At 47.7% G+C, this 27,174-nt stretch overlaps 1 protein-coding gene across 3 annotated transcripts; it reads left to right on the top strand.

The window, feature by feature from the left end:
* Positions 1–6: 6 nt before the first annotated feature.
* ARHGEF26 (Rho guanine nucleotide exchange factor 26) lies at positions 7–27,136 on the top strand. Of its 3 annotated transcripts, none has more exons than XM_042042740.1 (14): positions 7–960; positions 2,368–2,401; positions 4,289–4,434; positions 7,746–7,802; positions 9,744–9,904; positions 15,832–15,984; positions 16,449–16,578; positions 17,690–17,764; positions 18,337–18,426; positions 21,079–21,233; positions 23,120–23,329; positions 24,629–24,696; positions 24,899–25,003; positions 25,808–27,136. In XM_042042740.1, exons 1-14 carry the CDS (start codon positions 19–21, stop codon positions 25,948–25,950), a joined length of 2,469 nt encoding a protein of 822 aa, XP_041898674.1. In that variant the 5' UTR covers positions 7–18; the 3' UTR covers positions 25,951–27,136. The 3 variants fall into 3 exon arrangements, with proteins under 3 accessions (XP_041898674.1, XP_041898673.1, XP_041898675.1); XM_042042739.1 differs by having other exon boundaries at positions 2,365–2,401; XM_042042741.1 differs by lacking the exon at positions 7,746–7,802 and having other exon boundaries at positions 2,365–2,401.
* Positions 27,137–27,174: the final 38 nt, after the last annotated feature.

Below are 27,174 nucleotides of genomic sequence, written 5' to 3'. Positions count from 1 at the left end.
GGCGCCGGGCGGGCGGCGATGGACGGGCAGCCCCCGGCGGGCCCCGCCGCGCCGCGCTGGAGGCGGCGAGCGACCCCTCGCCCGCAGCCCCTCGCCTGGAGCAAGCCGCGGCCGCAGTCGTACCAGAGCCCCAGCGGAGTGCTCGTCACCGACTTCCCCATGGAGGACAGGTGCGCCTTCTCCGTGACTCAGCCCGCCGGCACCGGCAGCCCCTCGCCCGGCAGCCCCGCCATGGGATCGGTGTCCAACGGGACTGTGCAGCCGCCGGGCTCCTCCGCGCTATCCCCGGAGGGGCGGTCCCGGGTGCTCCCGCTGGCTCCGGACAGCCCCGTCGGTTCGACCGCCAACGGCACCATCTCCCCGCCGGGCAGCGGGCAGGGCCGCCGGCCGCGGCCGCCCAGGACCGCGGGGCTGCCCGCGCTGGCCCCGCAGCAGGAGCGGATCGTGTTCGGAGCCAGCGCTCAGCCCGCGCCGTGCCCCCGGGCTGCCGAGCCCCCGGAGGTGCCGGGGGGATCCCCCGCGCCGTGCCCGGAGCCCCCCGGGAGCGGCCGGGCCGCCGGGCCGCCGGCGGTGCCGTGCGCGGAGCCCCCCGCGCTGCTGAGCACGCACAGCCCCGCGGCGCGCAGGGTGGGCTCGCAGCAGCTCATCCCGCGCAGCCTGGCCGAGAGCCGGCCCGCGGGCCGGGCCCAGGGCCACGAGCGGGGGCTCAAGGTGCGCAGCCTGGTGGAGGCCCCCCGGCTGCCCCTGGGCAGCGACCCCGAGGACGAGCCCGAGGGCAGCCCGGGCAGCCCGGGCGCGCTGCGGCGCGGACTGCGCTCCACGTCCTACCGCCGGGCCGTGGTGAGCGGCGTGGACCTGGACGGCTCCGCCAACTGCAAGAAGAAAAACAGAATGTCCCAGCCCATCCTGAAAGCGGTGGTTGAAGATAAAGAGAAGTTCTCGAGCCTGGGGAGGATAAAGGTAAGGTGCGCTGATGGCTGAAGGTGTGGTCTCCGCGGGAGCGTGGCCTGCTGATTCTGCATTTTCCATAAATGCTGGGGGTTTTCAGTTTGTTTTTTTTGCTATCACAAAACTTTTCGTAGTTACTGTGAGCCTTACAAGTGCTGTTTTCCAAGCGAAGTATCGGAGACAGCAGGGACGCGGCTCTGTTGAAATTCAGGAGGTTCAGAGCCTTTCCTGACAGATTCTCCAGTTTTCACAACCGAATCACTGGCTTAAAACCTGTATCCCAGAAAGGAATAAACAGAAAAAAAAAAAAAGGGACATTGTCTTAATGAAGTCTTCATGCTAGAATAGAGACAGAAAAATCAACTTTCTCCCTCACTCCTCTATTTCAGACATTACTTTTAAAGTATTTTTAAAAATCACAGAGTAATTTTTAAATTGATAGAAATCACTTTGGGTATCTTAATTTTAATGCCTGGAAGTAAAAGCAGCATGCCTGTTTTTAAATCTTGGTTGTAAATCCCTTAGAAACCCATAGTAGACTTATATTGAATGCTAGTGTATTAAATTATAAAGACATAGTGATAGTATTCTTTTACTTATCATATTGTAATATTGTATTTCCTTATTTTAAGTATAATTTGTTACTGTATGACATATCTTTGTAGATTTCTGTGGAGTGCTTGGAATTGTGTAGTTCAAGCCAAGAGCTGATGCTGTAATTTTTAAAATAATTATCAGCTTTATGGCAGTTTTCAGCCAATTTGAAATTGTGGTAGTGGATGCTCCTGTGAAAATACTGCAAGCAGTGAAATAGAAATCGATGAAATTGCGAACAGCTGCAGAGTGTGGGGTGGTTCGGCTTGGTAGTAGACTTAGAACAGTGACTTATGTTTAAGATAGGAGGACACGATGCTGTCCTGTCCTTACAGAGCTCTCTGCAAGTAGTGTTTTATTAAATAGACTCTCGGGCCCTAGTGCTTGTTGCACCAGAACAGCTGTTCTATTTCAGAGATTTGTTGTGCTCTCAGAAGGCTCCTTTACGAAGAACTCAGAGTGGTTGTTGTTTGCAGAGTGTGGAAGGGCAGCCTCAGTGCTGCGCCTTCGCGGAAAGCCCCGAGACAGTGGGATGAGCTGCAAGTTCACTGAACCCTTCTCAAGCCAGTATAGTGTACTTTTGAAACACAGGGAAAACACATATAACCAAGGCATGAGAGAAATGAAACTAGAGCAGCTTTTCACTTTCTGTGGTGACACAGTTGTGTTCACTGAACTCCTGTCCAACATCTGAAGTTCACAGATTAGGGCCTGTTGATTCGGAGCCCAAGTCTTGAATAAAACAGAAGTTCTTGTTACTGTGATTATTTGGCATTCTCCTCCTTCTAACGTGTTTCTCTTTTCTGTTAAAACTATCTGAAGAAGATGCTGAAAGGACAAGGGACATTCGATGGGGAAGGTGAGCCCTGTTCTGTCCAGACTTGCTAATAACTTCCAAGGGAAATGAAGTTCAGGATTGTTTCGCACACTTCTTTGTATAGAGTCAAAGACTCAGTACCTTGTTTTTCAGTAAACTGATTGCAGTATGGGACCATAGTTTTGGCACTAGACGTACCTTAGGGATATTTTAAAGACTATAAAATACAGGCTGAAAAGGTGTGTCAAGGGCTTCTTTTCCGCTTAAGCTCCTGTCCCTCCCAAAAAGCAATCTGTTGGGTGTTTGCCTCAGCCCTGACAGTTCTGTGCAGTTCCATAGTGGGTTCCTCCATGTGGGACTGCCTTCCTGCCTGTTCCCTGGGACTCTGCCCAGGTGCAGGACATTGTGGATCCCTTATGGGTTTGGGGCCATCCCTGCAGCGCACACCTGAATCGTTACTCTGGGCTGGTGGTTCACACAGCTGTTTCTGCCTTCTCATCAGCTGAGGGTGCTGGGGTGAATCTTTGGACTCTGTAAGCATTTTCTTTTCTTGCTACCTAGGCTTCAAGTTTAAGTGCCAGAAAAACACTGTGGATCTGTATTTTTGTGTCACTCATTAATTCTGGGCTTTGCCAAGTTTGCTGCTTTTCCCAATATTTCAAAAAGAAAAACATCTGTGATGAGTCCAGAGAAGTTCTGTTATAATAACTGCTACTCTCTTGGCTTTTCTCTGCTTAATGCGTCTTTGAGGTTATCTCAGCTGCTGTGTTACCTTCCTTTTGTTTCTGTTTTCAAAGCTTCCCACTGTGTTCTCTTTGCATCATCCCCTTTCCTACTCTTTATCTCTTCTCACACTATCTCCTGGTGATGGTTTTTAGATTCTCTTCCAATGGCTCCTTTCTGTCTTGGATGATCCCAGCTAATAACTTTTTCTGTAATGCCTCCCAGAACTCAGTTGCTGTAACAGTTTCCTCTGTTAAAAGTGTATAAACTCTGTAGACCCTTCCCAAAGAACTGCTCCAAAGGCCACACCTGTCTGGCACTGGGGCAGGGCTGTAGGTCTGAGCAGGTGGGACAGACCCACCCAGCCAGGTGTGGGACTGCAGGAGTTGGGGCCATGCCTGGAGCAGCCAAACTTCAACTTCAGTTGCCCTTTCTCTTGTAGGGGAAGATTGGATGTTATCCAAAGCCTGGCCCATCTGAAAGTACCTTTCAGAGCCTGCCTGCTTAATGGCTTCATGCATCTGTTGAATTTCTGCCCTTGCTCACTGCTGTTGCGAGGGGTGTGTGGCCAGGGAGGTTGGGCAACAGCAGGAGTGCTCCACGCCTGTGTTCCTTTGCCACTGATAGTACTGAATTAATGATGGCAGAACTCAAGTACATGATGAGTGTATTTGGTCTTAAGGTTCATAGGTCTCATGCTTGCTCAGGCAAGCTTTTAACTTCCTATTTGGAATAGTTCTAAGCTCAGATCTCTGAAATTGGGAAACAGTGGAATGTGAAGACAGCATTTAAAGTTGACAGAAGAAAGGCTGGCGTGGGCAATGTGCTTTTCATGGACATGACAACAGTGAGAGCTGCAGATCAGTGACTGCTCCACTGACACACAATCCCATTTTTTATTTGCTGGTTAATTACAGAACTGGGTACAGCAAACCAAGGAAGAAAAAATTGTTTGCTATTTTTTTTCTTGACAAAGGCCACATCTGTTCTTTAATTCGGTCTGGGAGGATCTTTGGGTACAGTGATCCATTGTCACTGTACTGCACCATTGTCCAGCCCAAATCAGATGCTATCTTTGTCTCGTGGAGTGTGAGCAGCACAGTGACACTTGGGTTTCTTTCATTGTTTCAATGTTACTTTAAATTTTTATGAGAGCAACTAAACTAACTTTCTAGCAATGACTGACATACTGTTATTATTTGACAGAAAATGCTGTATTATATCAGAACTATAAGGAAAAAGCTCTGGACATAGATTCTGATGAAGAGTCTGAGCCCCAAGAGCAGAAGTTGGATGACAAGGTTGTTTTTCACTATAAGCCCCTGAGGTCAACGTGGAGCCAGCTCTCTGTGGTGAGTTGTGATCCTTGTCTGGCCTGAGAGAGGATCTCAGGGTGGGTTGAAGCAAAGTCTTCTCTTACTCACTGCTGGAGTTTTTGGCTGAAATTTGTCATCATCTTTTTCATCTCATAAGAACGACATGGAAGTCCCAATCAGTTACTGGCCTTTTTATCACATAAAAACCAATGAAACCGAGGTAATTTTAGAGTCCTGTATTTGGCAAAGACACAGTTTTACTGATCCATTAAAAAAAGGGTTGTGTGAGTTCACTAAAAGGGTGAGTTGTACTAAAGAAAGGCTTCAGTTAGTTACAAACAAGTTGCTGCTGAATTGTTCTAAATCACTCCACACCAGCTCTTAAGCTGACTCAAGTGCAGATGTTTAATGGAAAGCATTTTGAGAAGTGGAGAGGGGAGCTGGTGGTGCTGTGCTGTCCCTTGCACAGGCTGGGAAGCATCTGCAGGGCTTTGGCGGAGCAGCATCGTTAAACAAAGTAAATTCAGCTGTTCCCTCAGTGCTGCAGTCCTGCTGCCTTCCCGGCTAATAACCTGACAAATTACTGATAACAGGTGATACTGCCACAGCTCTTTCTTGTACACATAATTTTGGGACTGAAGGAACCATAAAAATTCTGTGTTTATGTGGTTATTCTTTGATAATTTCTGTGGCTTCTGGAGGGATATCCCTGAAATGAAGGGTTTGGGGTTGTTTTTTGTTTATGTAACTTGTAATGTTGTAGATCCTCATCTCTGGCATTAGAGAGATGATGCTATGACAAGATCACCTGGAGTATTGGACCATCAGCTCTGTATATGCCAATAAATGAGGGATTAAGCCTCAGGGAGATCCTCTAAGGCTGGTTAGGTGGTCTGAATAGCAGAGCTGTCTTAGAGATGCTGATGACCTTTTGCAGTTTAAAGTATTGAAAGATGAATCTCTCTGATTTAGTAATTACAAAGAAGACAAGACAATGCGGTTTTGAAAAGAAGTGCTTTAATTTTCTTTTTTTCAACAGTCAAATACTTTAAATACAGTTCATTTGCTTCATGTTGCAAAAAAAGTGTTTGTAATGGAGTCAAATTGTTTTTTCTGCCTTCTGGGCAAACTAGCAGTTAAATGTTCAACAGCTGCGGTATTTTGGAAGGAATGCTATCTAGTAATAATAATGATAATTTCAAAACACAAATTTGCTGTGAGACAGAAATAGCATGAAGACCATCTCAGAAGGAGAACTGTTCTGTGCTGTGCTTCTCTTAGAGAAACTGACTTGTTCTTTACTGCTCCTTGCACAGAAACTTGTGCACTGTCTGTATTTGATTTGCAGGATTGGAAGTGGGGAGTATGTGGGAAAAGGTGGTGCATGGAGAAAACAAAATCTGGGAATCTGAGACTCATAGTGACTGTGTTTATAACTCTGGAAAAATTACATGCTGTCAATGTGTATTAAAAAGTTAAAAAGTGAGTCTGGAGTTGTCGCAGGAAGTCAGCTGGAAAATGTCAGTCCCGGGTTCAGCATATGTTAGGAGAGGAGGAGGATAATGTTTTTGGTGTTTGTTAGCAGTGCCTGTGCTGGGAAACCGAGGACAGATGCAGAGGGATCCCCTCTCTCTGTAGGAGGTTTCCCTGCCAGCTGGTGCAGCTCTGACCACGCTGTGTTTGAGGGGTAGTGCCCTTCAGGTATGGAATTGTCAAATTCTTTATGATAACAGTAATAAAAAAGAGTGTTTCTGTCTTGCTGAAGTGTATTCACACATGTGAAACAGAGATTGATCTTGGTTGTGACTGGTTTCTCTTTCATGTAAAAATCAGCTGCTGTGAGTGGCTTTATGGAGCCACAGACAGGGTCACTGTCCAGGGCTGCCTCCTCTCCGTGGCACCAGCCCAGACCCCTGGTGTGACTGTGGGGGCCTTCAGGGCTGATCTCTGCATTGGGTCCCCTTTCTCTCCTTGTGTCAAAGGGCTTATGTTCGCTTTGGGCATGTGCAGCCACTCAGTAGATTTCTGGTGAGTTCCCCCCCTTCAGCACCTCCTTGTTTTGAAGGAACTTTTTGTCCCTAACTAGAGTTCACCTGTCCTCCTTTCATCCTTTGCTCATCATCTCCATGGTTGAATCAGTTATTGCTGGGGAAAAGCCAGTCCAGTGTGATGACAGACAGCTTTGGTAGCTGTGTTGTTGGGCCTCTTCCATTCCTTCTGGTCATATTCTTAGCTTAAATGAAGTTTTTGTTTGCTTAGTATCACATGTGACATTTTTTAGGTTATTTCAGCTTAAACGTTTTGGAGATGTCAAAATTAGGTATTGAATTTTCTTTCACAAAAATGCCCACACTAGTCTCCATATCTAGGCCTCTGTCTCTTTGGAAGTGTTGCTGTTGATTGGGAGTGTAAGGCTGGGCCCTTGGCCTGTGAGTTCCTGTACCATGAATTCATGTGTACTTGGTGAGACACACCCATGTGTGACAGCAGTGACCACACAGCACAGCTGCGGTTTGGAGCATGAATTCAGCAGGTGCCACATGGACCTCCCTGGACACTGGCAGTGTCTGTGTTGACAGGGAGCACTGAAATCTGGGGGTTGTATTTGTAGGTATTTCCTGTGTTGGTGTATTTTTTTGAAAACTCTTGCACTGCATCCAGAAAAAAGTAACATTGCACCTTTCAGTGCCACTGCACTTCCTCGGGAATGCTCTGAAGCATTCGGGCTGCTGATTGAAATGTACTTTAATTGTTTAATAGAAAGGCATCTAATTCTTGCTCGGCATCCAGAAGCATCTCCTTGTGGTGCCACGGGAATCTGTGACTTGTGTTCCACAGGACAGTGGCTCCCACGCTGGAGTGTTGATGTTCCTTTACCTGTGAGTCTGTACTTCGGTGTGCAGCCCAAAGTGTGCCACCTCTTTATTCCTGCTGTCCAGCGTTGTGGGGCTTGGTGTGCAGGAATAAAATGAGGAATAGTATGTCCTTTAAAATTCCAGGGAACAGGTGGAGCAAGAAGAGAAAGCTGTTGGTGAGATTGTTAGGAGCTTTTGGGGAAGACTGACAGAAATGGGAGGAGGGAAGTGCATGTGAGGTCTTGTGTCTGTGATGTGTCTCTGCTCCATGAAGAGAACAGGGCCTTCCACCTGTGTGCTGCTGTGGCCCTTTCCCTTTCCCGTCCCTTTCCCGTCCCTTCCTGTCCCTCCTGATCTGGGCTCTTGTGTTTGGCACTCCTGTAGAGCCAGGCCCTCCTTGGTGCTTCGCTTTGTTTTGATAGTCCTGTATCTCTTTTTAATCACATTTTCCCACAAAAGGTATGAAAGATATTGATTGATTTATTTTTTTAGGTGAAGAAGAATGGATTGTCAGAAGCGATCAGCCAGGAGGAAAGGAAAAGACAGGAGGTACTCTCTGTGCTTTGGGGCTGATTGCTCAGGGCTGCACTGCTCGCCTGGGTCAATGCTCTGTTTGTTGATGAGGAGACATTGATAAGAGCCCATTGCTTGGCTTCCTGCCCTCCAGTGAAGTGTCCTCTCTCCTCAGGGAATAAAAATAAACCCAGTCTGTGCTGAGGTGCCTGTGTCCCTGCCAGGGGCTCCTTGGGTGTTCCCTGCACCAGCTCCAGCCCGGCAGCACCAGGGTCGCTGCTGTGCCAGGGAAGGGGTGACATTAACCTTTAGCTCACAGAGGGAGGAGGTGGCACGTGAATTTTTATAGCAGTGAGGAGCAAAGAGCAGCTTTTACAGAGTCCCTGTGAGCAGTGCTGGGCACGTAAGCGCTGTGTGCCTGCTGGGACCCAGCTGGTTCCTGTGCCCTGGAATGGGGCAGCAGCAGCACTGGGGTGTTTGTCTGTTCTCTCTCTCTTTCCCCTTCGCTCATTTTGTCCTCTTCATCCACTTTCCTCTCCCCCTTTGCTCCTTGTGTCCCCTTCATCTGCTGTACCCTCCTTCCTCACTACAGGGGCTATGTCAAAGTGAATGAGAGGTGTTGAAAAGCGTAGCCTGGCCTAGGCAGCTGTGTCCCTGCAGCTCCTTGCTGAGGTATGTCCTTCCACAGGAAACACAGGGCTTTAGTAGGAACACTGTAGCATTACCTGCCATGGGAATTTCCCCCAGTATCTTTATTCCTCTTCAGGACATACCTCAGCCTCCTCCTGCTGGGAAGCTTCTGAGGCAAGGCATATATTTCAGTAATATCCTTTAGGAGCCTTTAGTCTGTGTTTCCTGGAGCCATACTTGCATCCTTTCAAAAAGAACAGGTTCTTTGGATGCCTTTTAAATGTAAAGTCTTTAATGTTACCAAAAATGTTTTCAGGCCTGAGGGGATTTTATTTGAATTTTAGAGGTCAATTCTTTCAGAGGGAGCCTGAATAAATCTTCTTAAGCTGTAGTTACATTACCAAGTCATGCTTTTGCTGTATTTCTTTTAAACTGCCTTCTATCATTTATTCTGTATCTGTTCTTTAAATTGCTTTTTAGAGCCTATTAGATTATTTTGTAATTATATTATATACATTGTCACTGCAGAAAAATATATTTATTGGTTTTCTGCCTTGATTGATGTCCATGTCCTGTCTTCATACACATCCCATCTTTCAGAATCTGTTAGATGGATCTCTGTGCATATTTTGGCTAAAGAAAATGTGTCACAGATTGATTTGAACTAAAATGATTTTCAGTAGATCTTTTCTTGCAAGCTGAAAGTACTTGTGTATGTGTGTACCAACTGCAGGGTGCACCCTGGCCCCCTGAGAGTGTTACTGTGCTTAGGGGTTCACACATCTGCTGACCCTGATCTCGTGCAGACGAACCCCAGTGTGGCTTCAGGTGCCACCCAGGGATGCCCAGCAAGCACCAGGGAGCTGCCCCCAGCCCCTGGGTGTGTGTCAGGCACCCTTCTCTGGTTTTTATTCTCCAGAATGTGTTTGGATCATGGTGAGATGAATCTCTCTCCCTCCCTTGCACATCAGAAGCCAAGTGTCTTTGCCCCATTCCTGCCTATGCTGATGACTTCATTACCAGTGTGGGAAGAGCTTGAGGGACCTCAGCCTCGTGCCTGCAGCCTCACTCCTGTGCTGTTGGGCTCACACTTGTTGTCTTCAAACTCCTGGTTTGCAGTTGCATTGAAAACTCTGAATATAGACTTCTTTAAAAAGACTCTTTTTTCTAGTATTAAATAATTTAATTCTAATTAATGATGCAGCTATTACAGAGATGAATATTTGTCATAAACTCTAGCTTACATCCAAAACTTTGCTTTGCACCCCTGCTCAACATTTTCTTTTGTTTTTAAGGAAAAAAGCCCAGTCACTAGTAAATCTCTTCTTTTCCCCCTCCACTTTGCAGGCAATATTTGAGGTGATATCTTCTGAGCACTCCTATTTGCTGAGCCTGGAGATTCTGATCCGGATGTTTAAAAATTCCAGGGAACTGAGCCTCACAATGACCAAAACAGAGAGCCACCACCTCTTCTCCAACATCACAGATGTTTATGAAGCAAGCAAAAAGTAAGCGTGGCATTTCTGTAGTTAACAGAACTGTACATCCTTAAACATAGCAGCAGGTTTCTTTTTGGAAGCTGAGGTAACCATTTTAGTGGTGACCATTTCTTCCAAAACTCCTGCTGGTTTGAAGAGGGAAAGTACAAGTGGCAGAGACTGGAGTGTGAGAGCCTCACCTTTAATGGGGCTGGCCTGGGATTTGTCTCTGAAAATAGGGAGGGAAGGAAAGCACAGAGTGAATTGTTTAGATTTGAAGTATGCTGATTTCCACTACATTTCTGAGCTAAATGCTGATACATCAGGCATTCCAACCTGGTCCTTCCAGTGCATCAAATAAAGCTTAGTCTGCCTTGTTGAGCTGTTAAAAGTTGAGCTGGAGTTTCATACTTGCCCTGAGGAGCTGGCTCTTGCCAGGTGGTGCAGAGGGTGCTGTCCTGAGGCCACGCTGTGCTCTGGGACTGCCATCCCTGTGTGAGCACCAGGGCTTGGCTCTGCTGCCACGGGGATGAGCTGCTCTGCTGCTGCTGCTTTTGGGCACATTCCTTCAGCCTGAAGCCAGCAAGGGAAACAGACACGCTACAGATAGTGCCTAAAGAGGAGGAAATGGCAGATCTTACATGATACAAATGCAGAAAAGTCTTGTTTGTGGCTGGTAATTACTGCCAATGTTATTTAATCCAGACATGCATATGTATGTACTCTCAGAGTACTTCACACTCTCTTTCAAAAAAAGTTGCTTAATGCGGCTTTGCTTCCTTGCAATTTGTTCTGCGTTCCCAGCAGCAAGTGGATTACTGTGTTCTGCATAACTAAAACATCAAAATGTCTGGTTTGCTTTTCTTATCCCTGATTTCCAGTCTGAAGTGAGCGTAGTGGCTGAAGGTTGCACGTGGCCTAGTGAAGGTATGGAGTGGTCCCAGCTGTAACTCTGTACAGCTTTACACAGATCTCTTTACCTGTGGAACAGAAATACTGGCCTCCTTTCAGAAGGGGGGCTGAAGGTTGAATAAGGATTCTGAATGTTTTTTTATTTTGTTCCCCCTTCTTTTGTCCCCTTTGTAGCAATTGCAAAATTCTGAATTCTTTAGCATTTAACCCTCATTTACTTTGGTGGAACTTGAGAAGTTCCATGTTCCCAGTCACGATAAAGTAATTTCTTGACTTTTTTCTCTGAGACACCACAAAGTTTCTGGAACTTGACATTGTTGGGCAGCAGTTCGACTTTTGTCTTCTGAAATTCATGCAGTAACAAGATCTCACTTCATGGAAGCTGATGTGTTGCGTCAAGTGCAAACCCAGTTCAGGAGCTACAGAGCAGGAGTACGTTTGGGTTGGGTTGGGGAACCTTGCTTTCTCCTCCCCGTTCCCCTTTCTTTTTCTCTTGCAGTTGAGGTTTTCTGCCAGAGGTTCGGGGTTGTGTGGCCCCAGAGCCGCCCCAGTCAGGGGACTGCAGCTTACCAAAGTCTTTATTTTCAAGGAAAAGTTCCTTTTAAAGGTACTCCTTGCATGAAGTGTGAGGTGTAAAAGTAAAGGATAATGGGGGTGGGGAGAGCAGCACTCGTAGGGGAACTCTAACATCCCTTTTGATTAATAGTCTTCAAAGGAAGTGGGAGGGGGAGGAAAAAAATAAGAGTGGAAAAATACCACACTAGCCTAGAACTATAATCTTATTCCTTCTTGTCTGTGAAGTCTAATGGTTTAAGAACTTGGTTTTTTATGACTTGGGGTACAATCAGAAGTCGTAACTCCTTTTTAAATTTAAATGAAAACACAATTTCTTTCCCAAGTTGTGCAATACTGTTAAACTAAAACAAAACTTCGTGCTGGCTTTGAGCAACGTCATTTGTGTAAATAATGGAAGTGATTTTAAACCAGAAGCCTCTTTCTTGCTATCTCCAAATTGTTGCTTTCCATTTTCAAGGTGTTTCAAAGTAGCAGAATCCATCCTTTTGTTAGAAAATGGAGCATCTCTCCCATTTGTCCATATTTTAAGCCAATGTTGCTTGAAAGTCCAAGACCTGGGTATGAGTGTAGTTACCAGTGGTTTTGGTTGCTTGGACAAAGGTTTGGTGAGCTGAAGAACTTGAGCTGATAAAAATACTTTATAAAAACCTTCAGTCAAAACTGCTTAAAGCTTCTGTCTAGGAACTTTGACTTGGATCGTGTTTAATGGAAACTCTCCAGCAACACCAGGACAGGCCTGTAGTGCCTGACAGGGCCATTCCTGGGGAACAAAGCTGCCTTTGTTGGAAGCAAAATGCAGAGAGGTCTCTGCTTTTGGGAGCTCCCTGGAATGTCTCTGACAAAGGGGACTGGAGAGGACCAATCTGTGCAGCACAGGCTGTGGGTGTTTATGGAAACCTCTCGGAAGGTGGCTTCAGACAGCTGGAGTTCCATTGGCCCTTGTGTGATGTGCAGCTCAGAAGTGCTGGAACCCAAACTCACACAGGTCCAGCCCTGGTCAGGAGCTGTTGGGCTGGGCTGCTGGGGATGCCAGGGAACAGCTCAGCCAGGAATGAGTCAGGAATGCAGTCTGAGAAATCCGTGTCAGGGTCTGGATGTGGGGCAAGAGAGGACACAGCTCCCCAGGAGCCTCTGGGGAAAGAGGAGTTACAGGGAAATTGAGGAGCAGTTGGTCTGCAGGGTCAAATCTCCAAGTTTGTAGGAGAAAGGAAAGCTGTAGCATTTGTGCCTTCTCTGCCATTAGGCCAGCAAAAGGCAAATGCTTTTGTGATACCAGATCAGCATTAGCAGAAAAAGATACTAACAAAAACATTTTAACAGGTTCTGACTGGTTTTAAACGCTGTGTCCTAATGCTAGAATCACAGAACGTGAACACCCTGGCTGTGATGGGTTCATGACTTACCAAAGACGTTCCCATTTCGTTGTTCCAGTGTCTGGGGGTGCTTTTATTGGCTGAATGGACATTTGTTGTCCTGCAGGTCCCACCTCTGACCAGGTGCTGTGGGCACCTTCTGCTGTCTCGAGTCTCTCTGGAGCAGGATATCTTGGCAGGGCTGCTGTGGCCTTTCCATGGCTCTGGATTTCTGCCAGGGCACTATAAATAGCTGGAAAGGCAAGTGGCTCCCCAGTGGGACAGGCCCTGGGGCATGGGCTGGCCCAGAGTTGGTTGGGTTACAGAGGGAACAAACAGGCTGCAGGGTCGGCTTTTCCTTGTTTGACTCTGTAGCTGCTCCGTGGATATTGCCCAGTAAAAGGTGTTTTATGGGCTGCGAGTTTGCAGGGTTTGGTGTTATATTTGTGTGTGCGGGTACACGTTGGTTTCCATTATTGAGACTGTGGAAACTCACCAGATAAACTGATGTCAGTTCAGCACTTCAATCACCCTCTCTTCAGCCTTTTTTTTTTTTTTTTTTGGTAAAAACTGATTTTGATTCAGCATAAAAATTCTATGGAAATAAGTTTATTTTTCCCATTTTTACTGTTTTAAATCCCACTCCCCTTCCCTAAATAACAATAGTGTTGCAGATGTTCAGATTCTGTTCCTGATGAGAGGATTCAGATTTGGAGAGGATAATCAGAAATCTTTATTACTTCTAGTTATCTCCAGTTGGCGGTTGTTACTCCAGTGCCCCTGTCTCCAGGGAGAAGCAGCTGAATTCTGCTGGCTGCCACTCCGGTGGTTTCTGTCCCTGGATGGTGTCAGCAGCACCCTGGAGCTAAACCTGCATTTCTGAATTTACTCCTTGGCCTTCAGGAGTGTTGCAGAGTGCATGGTTCTTTTAAACAACATAAGGGCAAGATGAGGGAAATCAAATTCTGTCCTATGATGCTGTTTGACTTTCACTTAATTGGATCTAACTTTAATCAGAAAAGTTCTGAATTTAACAGAAAGAGATGTTTGAAATAAATCCTGCTGGCATTCGGCAGAAAAAGCTGCACACATCACAGCAAATTCCTCATTGGTTAAATTGAATGGAATCATTTCATCCCTCAGTCCTGAGCTTTATGACACAATCTGTCCTAAAATTGTAAGTGAAAGGGTTTATGATGTGTCTGGTTCACTGATTGTATCTAATAATTAACAGATTAGATGTGGAAAACCACAATTTTTGATTCAAACATTGATGCAGGATTTCCTTATAGGACATATTCGGAGATGGGACTTGGATTTGCTGCTCCTCTTTGTCCCTCTTTTCCCTTTTTTCCTTTCTTAAGTCTTTTGCTCTCCCGGATCTTTACTGCTCTTACAGTGACTGTCTCTGATGATGTCACTGATGAAGCACCAGATAAATTCTAAAGGTGGAAGTTGTGGCCCAGCAGGGTCCAACACCTTGTCAGTGTGCCATAACACAGCAGGAAATGTTGGATTTCCTCATTTCCTGAGCAAAATGAATTGGCAGCAGTGGGAAGTTCTCCCAGCCATAAACATGTCTGAGCAGAGAGTAACAAATCCAGTGTGGCAGTTCCTGGTCAGTGGTGGGGCTCTGCTGTGGCTCCTGAGACACTGCAGACTCCACACTTACAGGCTCTTTTTTAGTTCTTTGTTTTGTTTTTTTTTTTCTTTCCTGGACCCCAGTGACACTTCAGGGAACTCTTCCCTCCAGGGTTTGTCCCTGTGTGCTGGAGCTCTCGGAGCAGTGGGTGGGATGTGCCCAAAATCCACAGCACAGGACAAGTGTGTGTGACAGCTCAGAACATGTTGTGCCTTGGAAGAGGCTGCGTGGGGGACAGAAGGGTGCTGGAGGACTCTGCCTTCAGCAGGGACGGGGAAATCCCCTTGATTGTCGTGGCTCCGACTGACCCAGGGAGCGCCTGGCAGCCACTCCGTGCAGCAGCTGCTCTAAGCACACCTGGAGAGCGCCTTAATTTAGCTAAGCCCTGATGCTGCACGTGTGGATGATCAGCTGCTGTTTGTCCTGTTCTGCTCCTCTCACGTTTGAGGTGTGTTTGTAAAGCAAACTATGGAGAACATCACTTGAAAAAAGGTGGTAGATTTGAAGAGCCACTGTTAGTGATGAAAAAATGGAATAAAGGACTGAAATTAAATAAAGCAGATTTCAAAATATTGGAGCTTAATGTGAGCTCATGTGTTCTAAGTATTTCCTTAATATTTTCTGTGCTATATGAGAATTTTTTTATGAGCTTGTTGACTTCAGGGAGTTGAGGATTCTTGCAGTGAATGCTGATGTACAAAGGCTGCAGCTAGGACAGCTTTTCATGTGTGAGGAGTGACCCGCAGAGCTGATCTGTGAGCTGTTCCACCCAGACAGTGGGGGATTTCCAGTGGGCATCGTGGAAATCAGGGCTTGTGCTTTGGGAACGTTGGGAGTTCAAAAAGCAGTGGGAAACTTCCAGTGGCCAGAGACTCACATGTGGAACAGAGCACAGACAATAGGGAAGTTGTCAGAACAAGCATGGTTAGGGGAAGAGCCAGCTCAGGATTTTGGGTTCTGTGCCCATTTTCGGTGTTTCCAATCTGTGTTTGGTTCCAGTGGAGGATTGGAGGATGTGGAGCACCGTGTCCTGCTCCACCACCACCTGGCTTTTGTCCTTGGCTCAGCAGCCACACATACCTGTATTTCACTGAGCACTTCTGGTGTTGTGCTGCCTTTAATTGCAAGAGGAAATGTGTTAATGTGTGTTTGAAGTAGTTTCATTTCTTTTCCAACCTCATTTCTGGAAATTCTGGTCTGACCAGCTCAGTGATGCTGTTTGGTTCTGGCAGTGGGAGAGTGGGAAGTGCCTCTGCCAGCGCTGCTGCTGAGCTGCCAGGGGCCAGCAGCACCCTCGGGCCTGTGTCCTGCCAGGATTGCCCTCACTGCCAGGCCAAAGGAGGGATGATCTCACCCTGTCACAGGCCAGTCCAGCTGTCATTAGTTGATAACACCGTGGGTTGTGTCATGTGAGTGTTGTGAGAGAAAGATGCTGTATGTGTGTACAAGTGAGCAATTGATTTTTAACCCCACAGGTTCTTTGAAGAACTTGAGGCAAGGCACCAGAACAACATTTTCATTGATGACATCAGCGACATCGTGGCGAGACACGCGGGCTCCACCTTCGACCCCTATGTGAAGTACTGCACCAACGAGGTGTACCAGCAGAGAACCCTGCAGAGGCTGCTGTGAGCATTGCAGAGCCTCCCTGCAGGGCAGCCACGAGTGGGCCGTGCGCTCTGGTGCCAAGCCCGGGGCTCCCAGCCAGGCGTGTGCTGCCCACAGGCTGGGCTGTCCCTGAGGGGCACCTTCTGTGAGGGGACTGGGAGCTCTCCTGGCTGCACAGCCCCATCCTGCCACAGGTCATGGCTCACATCCCCCTTCCTCCATCGGTTCAGAGTCACACAGTGTGACAGTGGCCCTGTGTGGCACACCTGGGTCTCCCCTCACGGTCAGGGGTGGCAGTGCCTGAGGTTTGATGTCAGTGCTGGGCTGGTGGATCCAAGGGAATAAAGCTGAAGGCTGGGGTGGTCTGACTCTTGCAAATCACGCTGCCTTTTTAATAAAATAATGGTTTATTTAAAATTTAGTAAAACTGCACAGTTGTTTGGTAAAATATGCCATCTAATTCTTTCATCCTCTTTCTCCCCAGAGCCACAAATCCAGCGTTTAAGGAGGTGTTGTCCCGGATCGAGTCCCACGAGGATTGCCGGAATTTGCCCATGATCTCCTTCCTCATCCTCCCCATGCAGAGAGTCACTCGTCTCCCCTTACTGATGGATGTGAGAACACCTTTTTCCCTCTTTCCTTGCTGCGTGTTCTTGCAGTGGTAACATTCTCTCATACTCAGTTCTGGTTCACTCCAGTCTCTTCACCTCTTCTCCCTCACACCAGTCCTGGGCTGTGCATTATGAAGTCCTGCTGCATTTGTTTGCTGACTGGGACTGGATCCTCTTGCTCCCCCATTCACAAGTTAAATATTTGGATATTCTAATAGGAAAATTGTACAGTAAAAGGTCAAAATGGTTCTGAAACTCAGGAGGAGCCAGCACAGAAATTGTATGTAGTGCTAGAATTGAAATGAACCCTGCAGCTGAAAAACAAGACCTGCTGTCCTGTGGGTTGGGTGAGGGCGCTTTGGCAGGGAATACCCTTGGGAACCTGAAGGATGGACTCCATTCCCAAGGGAGCTGTGTGTGAGTGGCACTGAGCTGTCCCTCCCTGTGCAGTGACCCGGGACTTGGAGAGAGCAATGGAAGTGCCAGAGGGAGTGTTTGTCAGGCAGAGCTCACACCAGGAGTTGTGGTATTTCAGTTAAGGTGCCAGAACTAAATGAGGAGCCAGCAGGAGTGCAGATCGTGATCAGGCTCTGGTTCCAGCACTGGTAGGAGCAGAAACAGAACTGATCATTTTGTTCTGTATATTTTTTAATTGAGCACTCATTAATTTGATCACCTGGACAGTTAGTTCATTCACGGACATTGAATTCTCTCTTCTTCGCAGTACATTTCCAGGTAAATGTAATAATCCAGTATTCCTGCAGTGTGTAACTGGGGGTGCCTTACCCTTTTGGGTTTTTCTTTCCTACACCTCCTTCCCCTCTTTGACTGAAATCTAAACAAGCAAATCAAGCATTTTATTTCCCACTCTTTCAGTTTTGATTTTTGTTTAGAGATGGTTCTGTAAACCTTACGTTGAGAGGTGCAAAGCATCACTTTGCTCCCAGAAGCTTTCCAGAGAGGCATTCCTCAGTGTGACCAAGTGGCCAGTGTTCCCTCTTTATCCCAGTCCACAGCTGTGATTCAGCTCCTGGATTTCAGTTAAGATGTGAAATGTCTGTGGGTTGCAATCTGTGCTGCTTGGTCCTCTGAAGTAACTGGTGTTTTATTTCAGACTATTTGCCAGAAAACCCCCAAGGATTCAACAAAATACGAGAATTGCAAGCAGGCTCTGAAAGAAGTCAGCAAGGTATGTTCTCAAGTTATTAAGTTATTCCTATGTACTTGCAGGGAAAAATGGATGTTTTCCCTGCATAAATAATGCAGGTGGGAAGAGCACTGAAGCATAAAAGCTCTACATTGCTTTATTCAGGAAAGGCCTTGGGGATTTGGTTTGTACAGAATTACTAGTTCTTACTTGGGAAAAGATCCCAAACTGGACGATACCGTGGTGGTTCCAGGTTTGTGTGTGGGAGCAGTGTGGGAAGTTAATCCAGCTGGGAGGAGGGTGTGTGTTTGGAGCCGATTGTCAGCCTGGATCAGAGCAGCGGCCCTGCTCAGCCAGAACTTGGGCTGAATCTTTGTTCCCCCTGGAGAATCACAAATTATCAGGGCCCTGTGGGATCGTTGGGGTGAGGGGAATCTCGGGGCGGTGCAGCTGTGGGGCCAGCCCTGGTCAGTGGGGCTCTGCAAACCCCTCGTCGTGGTGGACGTGCCCCTGCTGGGGGTTTGTGCCCCCTGAAGTGCCTTTTCCAAGGCAGCAGCAGTTTGTGCTGGAGGCTCAAGGCCCCAGGCCCTGCTCAGCCCCTGTCTCCTTTGCAGCTCGTGCGCCTGTGCAATGAGGGCGCCCGCAAGATGGAGAGGACGGAGATGATGTACACCATTAACTCCCAGCTGGAATTCAAAATCAAGGTAGGCTGAGGATCGCACAAGGGATTTTGAATAAATACTGAATGAAGGGTACTCCTTGCTGTAAAGATAAAGCTGCTGTGAAGATTTTGGCATTAGGAGAGAGGCCAAAGGCTGCTGCTCAGTGCTGAGACTTGCTTATGTACCTGATGGGAAAGGTGTGCCTGGGAAAGCACTTCCAGGCCGGGGAAGGATCCTGGGAGTGTTTGTCCTTCCCCTTAAGGGTGGGATATCACAGGTTTCTATTAAAAACAGCTTGTACAATCAGTCTTTTGTTGGAAATAACAACAGACCCAGTCATAGGTAGGGGAGGTTTATTGGACCTTCTTCAAGTACAGTTATTGTTTCTATTCAATGTTTGCTACAATCCCGTTTCTGTAATTGATGTCTGACACTGTTACATAATGAGGATTCTTTTGGGAGAAGATTGTTTCATTGTCAGGAATGCAGTGAGTGGAGGTTCATGGTTTTCAAAACACAGCTCTTGAAAGGCTCTGGAGGCAAATGCTGCCTCCAAAAAGACATGTTCAACTTGCCTAAAGTATTTTTATTCTCAAACTTTGATTAAAAATTGACAGTAATAATATTTGCTTATAGCAACAGCAACAACAAATAAAACACTTCAGGGCAGGTGACATCAGAGCATTTTCTGATGGGTGGTAACAGACTCAAGTCTTCAGTGAGTCCAGCCCAGTGTCAGGGCTGAGCTGCTCTGTGGTTCCACTCAGATCCCAGGAGCCTTTTGGGATCTAGGCCTGCAGGGTCTGGAGTCCCTCACCTTCCCCCAGGAGGGGACGTGCTGGTTGTCCCTCCCATGCTGTCTGTCCCTGTCCATCCCTCCCAGCTCTGTGGCTCCTGGGTGACCCACCCCACCCCACCCCGTGATGAGCAGCTCGTGCTGGTGCCATGGCAGCAGCAGCAGCTTTGGGGGCTTTGTCTTTCTGTGCTTTTGTGTGAGATTTCCCTCTGTGCATCCAAACCCCAGCCCTGCAGTGGGTCAGGCCCTGGCGGGATGGGGCAGCCCCGCTCTGGTTAAATGCATTTTTCACTTCTGAGAGCCTGTTTTCTGCAGCAGGGACATGGTGCAATTAAGGAAAAATTAAAGTAAAACCAAGCTGCCTCTGGAAGAGAGTCAATTAGGAAAACGGGATGAACTCATTTGGAGTACAGATTAGAGGAATTTTTTGTTCATCCTCAAATAGAACTTTTTAAAGTATTTTTTGCTTGTAAACCAATCATCGTGGGACTGTAATTCTGTTTTATAGCCATTATAAATTAGTTAAAGTATTTCTGTTCTTGCCCAGCCTCACAGAGTTTTGGGGATTTGTTTATTATTTTGTTAGATGTAACTGTGGAGAATTTCATGGGAGCACAAGGGAAGTGACTCAGATCTTGTCTTGCTTTTGTACATGGCTCAACTGTAGAACTAAATTTTTAATTAAGTTTCAGCGGTTTTTGTTCTTAAATTTTGCGTCTTTTGCACCTGAGAAGTTGTGGGGGTTTGTTTTAGGGAGTCTCTATTTGTTCTCCAGCAGCGAGGTCTCAGTCCCAGCGCTGGGTTGGGGTTTGGCTCAGCAGGTACAGGCAGGCTGCAGTTGGCTCAGCCAAGGGATTAACAGATACAAAAAGCCAGCTCATGCAGAATAGGGAAGGCAGCTGACAAGCTGTGTGAAGGGATGTTTATTAAAAGCATGTGAAAGGTGCTTAAATGAGGGGAAAACAGGCAGTTGTGTTCATTAGTGTGGACTTGGTCTGCCTGGAGCGTCTGTCTCGGCGCAGCCTCAAAGGGATCTGTGTGACCAGGACAGTCCCACATCTCCCTCCACCTTCCCAGCCCAGAGAAACAAAAAGTCCTCCTGTGCTCTCTGTGTCTCCTGCAGCTGGGAATAATTTGGATTAATAAAGGCACATCTTCAGGCAGCTCAGATCCTTTGGTGTCTTGCTGCAGCTGCTGCAGGTGTTGGTCCTCACCTAGAGAAAAACGAAGCTCCTGCTCCACATGAGCTGGATAAAGAGAGGAGCTGTAGGATCCCTAATTATCCATCTGAACCAAAACCTGGCAGGTAACTGAGACACTTCAGGAGCCCCTAATGAGAACAGCAAGGCCATGGAAACATTCCCCTCCCACTGCCGAGGAAGGGCATGTCAGAGGTGTGGGGAGGAAGGAGGCTGTACCTGCACCTCCCGGGGGAGGAAGGTTTGTGCAACCCTGCCCGCCTTTCCCGGGTGACACCGGCACAGGGAATGTCACCTCTGCTCCAAGACGAGCTGTGAGGTACCAAGGACGCTCCTGTGTCCCCAAGTGCTTCAGGAGCCTGTCTCACCCTGCAGAGCATTCCTGAAGTCAGGCTTTGCTCTGTGCCCTCAGGAGGTCTCACAGTGTGTTCCATCCCCAGTGTGACCAGTCAAGTCTGTTCACTTCTATTGAGTGAGCGGTGATGACAGGTGCCCGAGTGATTCCCAGGTATTTGCAGCTGTTACCTGTGTGTTGTAGCAATGATGGAGTCCCTTAAACTTTGGTAACCTCTTCATGTTTGTAATCTCTGACCTTTGAGTTTATTCAAGCATTTTTCCCAAATAGATTATACTCTGTTCTCTATTTTTAAAAAATTCTCTAATTTTGAAGGATTACAATGTGATTTTCTTGCCTTGCAGCCATTTCCATTGGTTTCCTCTTCACGGTGGTTGGTGAAAAGGGGCGAATTAACAGCATATGTAGAAGACACTGGACTTTTTTCCAAAAGAACCTCTAAGCAGCAGGTGTACTTCTTCCTCTTCAACGACGTCCTCATCATCACTAAGAAGAAGAGGTAAGAGCTTCACCAGTATAAGGCTGCTTTTGTGTTCAATCCTTGAATCACAGTGACTTTTAACATGATCCTGGCTGTGGAATGAGTTCAGGAGTTATTTGAGTCTCTATCGTGGGTTACAAATAACAAGTAACTGCTTGTTAAACAGGATTTACTTTTAGCAAACACAGTTGAGATTCCAAATTGTCAGACGAATTAAAAAGTTCATTCTTGATGCCCTAGCAAAGACAGAAGTTTGGGAAGGATAAAGTATTGGGAATGTCCTTTCCCTTGCACACTTCCCACGATTCCCAGAGCGTGAAGCTCCCCCTGCCAAGTGCCAAAGCTCGTTTACAGTGCTGGAGCTCTGGGTGAGCTGTGTTCCCACCCACAGTGTTGCCATGGCACCACAGCAGTGGACAGAAATGTTTGTTGCTAGTTGAGGTTGGATGTTTGTGGTTTTCCTTGAGCAGTTGAATCTCAGAAGATTCTTAACATTGCACTAAGACATCTCTCCTCACTATGTGCTAAAAATGGCCATTTCTCAGGCTGTGCTTTGGGCTTTACCCAGAGCTCCTCTCCAGCCCCTGCTCAGCAGCCTTTGCCTGGCTCTGTCCCACCTCTGTCCCGGCTCTTGTGTGCTGGAACTGCTCAGGAACTGTGGCTCTGACCTGCTGGAGACCCTGCAGAGGAGGGAGCCAAAGGGCTCTGCAGTCACAGGGCTGCTCCCTGGGATTGGGCAGGAGGGGACATGGGGACTTGGGATGTGTCGCGGTGCACAAGGCTTTGAAGAGGGATAAAAGTCTGCTTTTCCCCGCTGCCCAGCTTTTAGTTTGTGGGGAATGTTTCTTCTGCCAGTTGTCCTTGTAGCCCCTCCTGTGTGTAGGCACAATCTGATTAAAAAAAAAAAATCATGACAAAAAGACATAATACTTGCCAAGCACTACTGCAGTGTCTTGAGAGGAGCAGTCAGTGCCAGCAGGTGCTGGGATGCTGGATCCAAGGGGAAAGGCCAGCCGAGGTGTGGCTGGTGCTCAGGAAGGGTCAGCCCAGTCCTGCTCACAGACCTGGCTGTGGGTTGGATTAGGGCATGAGCTGAAGGGTGGGGGCAATCAGTGCAGTATTGATTCCAGAGGGCTCGCTTGAAATGCACTGTCTGCTTTTATATCTGTTTAGAGTCCCTTTAGCAGGAGTCTGATCCAACTGGTTTGTGGGATGGAGGTGAGGAGTAGGAAGGATTTGTAGAAGTTTATCTGTTGATTAATTAGTAAGAAATGCTGTTATGATTAGCTGTGCACATGTACAGACTAGTTGATTAATTCATAAAAAATGCATTTGTTATTCATTGCACAAACGCATAGACACATTTCCAGATGCAAGATTCCCAGGTAGGGATGGCAGCAATCCCAGCTGGGATTGCCAGTTTTTCCCTTGGCTAAGGAGTTATTCAGACTAAAATACTGAACTAACTTCTTTAAAAAAAAACCACACCCCCAAAAAAACCCGAACACTCAAACAAAACCAAACCCACCTGTCTCAAACCAAAAAACCTAACCAACGCTTTCCCTGGTTCAGAGCATCTGAGCAGGATTGGTTCCATAAGAAGCATGTTCTCTGTCCATTGTTTGGGAGCGCACAAAGCTGTTCTGGAGAAAGACCCCAAAGCCGTCTCAGTGTTCAGTTCACAGAACACCAGTGAACATGTACCCCCCCCAGCTGAAGCAGGGGCTCTGTGTTACACCAAACCCGCTGGCAGAAGCTGGTGCCCCCCGTGCGGAGCTGTGAGGTGCTGGAAGAACTGTCCCTACGTGGCATTAGATGCAGGGTCTGTGACTGCGGTTGCTTCCAGACAAAGTGAATGGGAACTAAACTTTTCCTGGTGTTTTCCTCCCGGCTGTGCCCTGCAGTGAGGAGAGTTACAACGTCACTGAGTACTCCCTGCGGGAGCAGCTGCTGGTGGTGCCGTGTGACGGGGAGGAACCCGGCTCCTCTCCCGGGAAGAACGCGGCAGGGATGCTCCACTCTGCACGGAATTCTGCGTCCCACCTCTTCAGGCTCGTGCTCCTCAGCAACCACGCCGGGGACAGGGTGGAGATGCTCCTGGGAGCAGAGACTCAGTGAGTACAGTTACTTCAGGGATTTCTTCACCTGATTATCTCCACAGGCTGCCCCTCTTGCCCTGGCTGAAGTAGTAAATATTTATTTATTTATTTATTCTTATTACTTGTTCTAGTTTATTACTTTAAACTACTGGGTAAGGCCTCGATTACCCTGCCTGCAGAGATCAGTGTAGCCTGCCGTGCCTCAGGCAGGTTCCTGTGCAGGGCCAGCCCTGTGCTGGCGGCCCTCACCCCGAGGGTCGGCACTGCCGGGTGGGTGTCACCGTGGGGCTGTGCGGGCACAGCACCAGGATGGGGCACAGGAGTGTCCCCAGGCACACCCAGAGTGCTCTGGGCCTCAAGCAGGGTGCTGTGGGTATTGGTGGTGATGGCTGGATGGTGCAGCAGTGGGAGCAGAGCACGGTTCATGCAGGAGGAGCCCTGCTCCGTGCTCTCCTGGGCACTGAGGAGTATCCGGCCTTAGAAACCAGCAACAGCCAGTGCCTGCTCTGAGGCGCACACGTGCCATCAACTTCCACATGACCTCCCAGCACTGAAAGAGTTCATTTGTTCTGGGGGAAGCTGGAGGTGGGACAGAGACATGAAAGGGAGTGCTCCAGACATGTCCCTGCCTGGAAAATTTGATAGTTTTAGGTTGGCTTTCAAAGTTTAGAATAACCGTGAAAGGAACTAAAAAGATCATCAGTGCTTTCTATTAAATATCTCATTATGAAGGCAGCAGATGATTCAGACTTGTTTGGAAATGCAATTTTATTGGGGAAAAAATGCAGGACATTTTTAGTTGTCTGGGCTTTGTATGAAAAGACATTTTGTTCTGCAGACTTATTATTGATTTGTTCTATGCTGTTTGCAGTATAAATGGCAGTCCAGCTGATCATCACTCAGAGCAAGAGTCTGAAAAGAATTCCTGTATTTTAAGTTACCTATTTTTATACTCTTATCCTGTGCTTTGAGAAGGATGGGAAGAGAATCTTTAAGGCCAAACGTTCAGAGAGTTGTGTGCCAGTTTTGTGCAGGTAAAACTGAAATGTTTTCTCTGACACAAAGATTTTTAGCACAGTTTGGTCCTGTTTTGTCATTTCTGTGGCATGTGGGTCCCAAGGACAAAAGTATCAGTGTTAGGTGAGAACTTTCTATTGCCCTGTGAAGAAGGCACAGAATACACAGAGGCGATGATACACAGGGGTTACTCACAGGTGCTGAAGAGAGAGATGCTGGCACTGGAAGAAGTAAGGGCAGTCTCAGTGGTGGCCATTATCCAGGGCCTGAGTCGGGACACTGGGTTCTGCTTTGCAGGAGTGACAGAGCCCGCTGGATCACGGCACTGGGCCAGGACAGCGACGGGCACCACACGGACAGGACCAGTAAGTTACAGCTGCTGGGACCTGTGCGTGCTCTGCAGGGGAACAGCACCACCCTCAGTGGGGGCTGGGGTGGGCTGGGACTACCCTAAGGGATGGGGGGGGAAGTGTAAAGTGGAAAACTTTTTAATAAATGGTGATGTGTTGTAATAAAAGCTCCTGCCCTGTAACTGGTTTAACTAAGCCTGGCTTGCTCCTTCCCCAGCACTGGCTCAGGTGGAGATCATCAGAACGTACACAGCCAAGCAGGCTGATGAACTCTCTCTCCAAGTCGCTGATGTCGTTTTGGTTTATCAAAAAGTGAATGATGGTGAGTGAGGATTTTGCTGTCAGTAACCATTTGTCACCTCTGCAGGGGGGGATCCAGCTACAAAAACTTGTTTCCTAATAGCATAGGGCTTGCAGTGAGTAGAGGTTCAGCTTCCAAGGAAAATGTGAGCATTTGGGTTCAGGTTTCTAAAGGAAGAAGCAGATACAACCAGCTGCAGAACCTGGCTGCTGGCCAGTTTTGGCATGGGAGGTGCCCACAAATAGGAAATTGAATTTGTCAAAAAACATTTTAGTGAGTGCCAGTGTTGTCCAAGAAAATCATCCCCAGTCTGTCATGCCGTGGCCTGGGCTTTCCTGCTGCTACAGCTCTGGCACAGAGTGGTTGCTGAGGTTTTCCACAGGATCAAGTATTGCCCAAGATCAAAGTGATTCTTGCCTGGACCTGCCCACTGATAGCACCAAGGGCTGGCTCAGGGATGCAGGACACTGTCAGCACCTGAGGAGCTAAATTCTATCTTTCTGTTGCTCAATTACCCGTGAAATCAGAGATCCTGTCACTTGTGCTGCATTGCTCTCTTCAGATTACAGCACTATAGCATTATTTCGAACTATATTTGAATGACAGTATTTTAAAAACCAGTGAAATTATGCAATACTTTGCACATACTATTTCATTCCTGGTCTGGCTCTATTAAAAAAATCTGCCAAAGCTATCCTAAACTGGTACTTGATTCCCAGCCAGGCAAGAATGTATGTGATGACCATCAGCTGGGTCACCTTAGTGCCACCAGCCAGGTGTGTGGGGTCAGCTGCAGAGGTGTCACTGTTGGTCCCTTCCCCACAGGCTGGTACGAGGGGGAGCGGCTGCGGGACGGCCAGAGGGGCTGGTTCCCCTCAGAGTGTGCCAAGGAGATCACCTGCAGGGCCACCCTGGACAAGAACATGGAGCGCATGGGGCGCCTGCTGGGGCTGGAAACCAACGTGTAGCCTTATCCTCGCCCCGCACCCTGGAGGCTGCGCCAGCTGCCCTGGGCTCCGGCTGGGACAAGGGACACCAGAGCCACAATCCAGCAGCAGCACACTGGAGACTCACGCTCCCTTCTCTGCTGGCATTCTGAGAGCTCCAGACTGAACCCTGCCTCCACCAGGAGCACACTACAGCAGTGTCTTGGGCACTCTTTGCAGCTCCTCCATCACTGCGTCCTTACACTCTTGCTCCATCTGGTTTTGAGCATCTGAACTTGGTTTCAGCAGAACTCTGTAGGGGACTGGGTCCCCTGCCCCACACCCAGAGCTGGTGGTAAACAGCAGGGCTGGGTGTCCTGCTCCTAAGGAGCTGCAGTGCTACAGCCCCAGCCACTGTGTTGCAGGACACTTCCCCTTGTGTCAGCACCTGAACTCGACTGACCAGCTCTGTACTTTGTAAAGGCTGACCTACCTCTCCAGTGCAAATCCAGGGATGTCCCGCCTGTCACAGGCAGAGCTGGCACAACCTCAACAAGGAATCCAGAGCTATGCCTCCAGTGGGGGTGGTCTCTGATAGCATGAAGCTGCTCAGCCTGGCTCCAGGTTCTGTGGGCAAAGGATTTCTGAAAGCAAGAACAAGGTACCACACTGTGCAGAGTAGGTGCTGCTGATCCATCCTAGCACAGGTGTTTTACTGCAGAATAGCTGCTGCAAGTGGGGGCAGTTGTTTCTGGTTTCCTCAGGAGTCTAAGGAGGTCTTGCACTTCACTTAGTGTTTCACAGCAGGGGTGTGATGAGGAGAACATGAAATGCACTCACTGCTCTGGGAACAAATGTACTCAAGTGTGAACAGAGTTCAGAGCAGGTGTCTGGAGAGAGGTGTGAGTGGTTGTACGATACAAAGCCTCCCTTTAAAGGACCAGCTGCTGACGCAGCAGCGTGGAAATTGCTCACTAGAAATGAGGGGACAACTTGTAGTACCAAGGCTTTCTTCTTTTCCCATCCTCTGTGACGGGGATGGATGCTGGTTTTTATCCTGCAAGATGCTGGTTTGAGTGGTGAGTGAATTGGGTGTAAAGATGTGTATCTCTAACAATTTACACTACATTAGGAAGGCAATAATTTTGTACAGAAATACTTACCTGGACAGTGGTTATACAGCCTTGCAAATTAATTTATAAGCGGACTGATAACATAATGAGAGAAACTGTAAATTGAAGAAAGACTTATTTAACATAGTAAAAA

This window comes from Corvus kubaryi, unplaced genomic scaffold (assembly GCF_017639235.1).
Source record: "Corvus kubaryi isolate FWS band 111438036 unplaced genomic scaffold, C.kubaryi_AGA036_p1.0 37397, whole genome shotgun sequence".
NCBI lineage: Eukaryota > Metazoa > Chordata > Aves > Passeriformes > Corvidae > Corvus > Corvus kubaryi.
Note: the sequence above shows the minus strand (reverse complement) of the source record. Positions and strands in the feature narration are given on the sequence as shown.

Coding starts and splice junctions, on each gene's coding strand:
- ARHGEF26 (XM_042042739.1), top strand. CDS start 19: ATGGACGGGCAGCCCCCGGCGGGCCCCGCCGCGCCGCGCTGGAGGCGG. Junction 18,427..21,078: donor AGCTGGAATTCAAAATCAAG/GTAGGCTGAGGA, acceptor CTTGCCTTGCAG/CCATTTCCATTGGTTTCCTC. Junction 23,330..24,628: donor CTCCTGGGAGCAGAGACTCA/GTGAGTACAGTT, acceptor TCTGCTTTGCAG/GAGTGACAGAGCCCGCTGGA.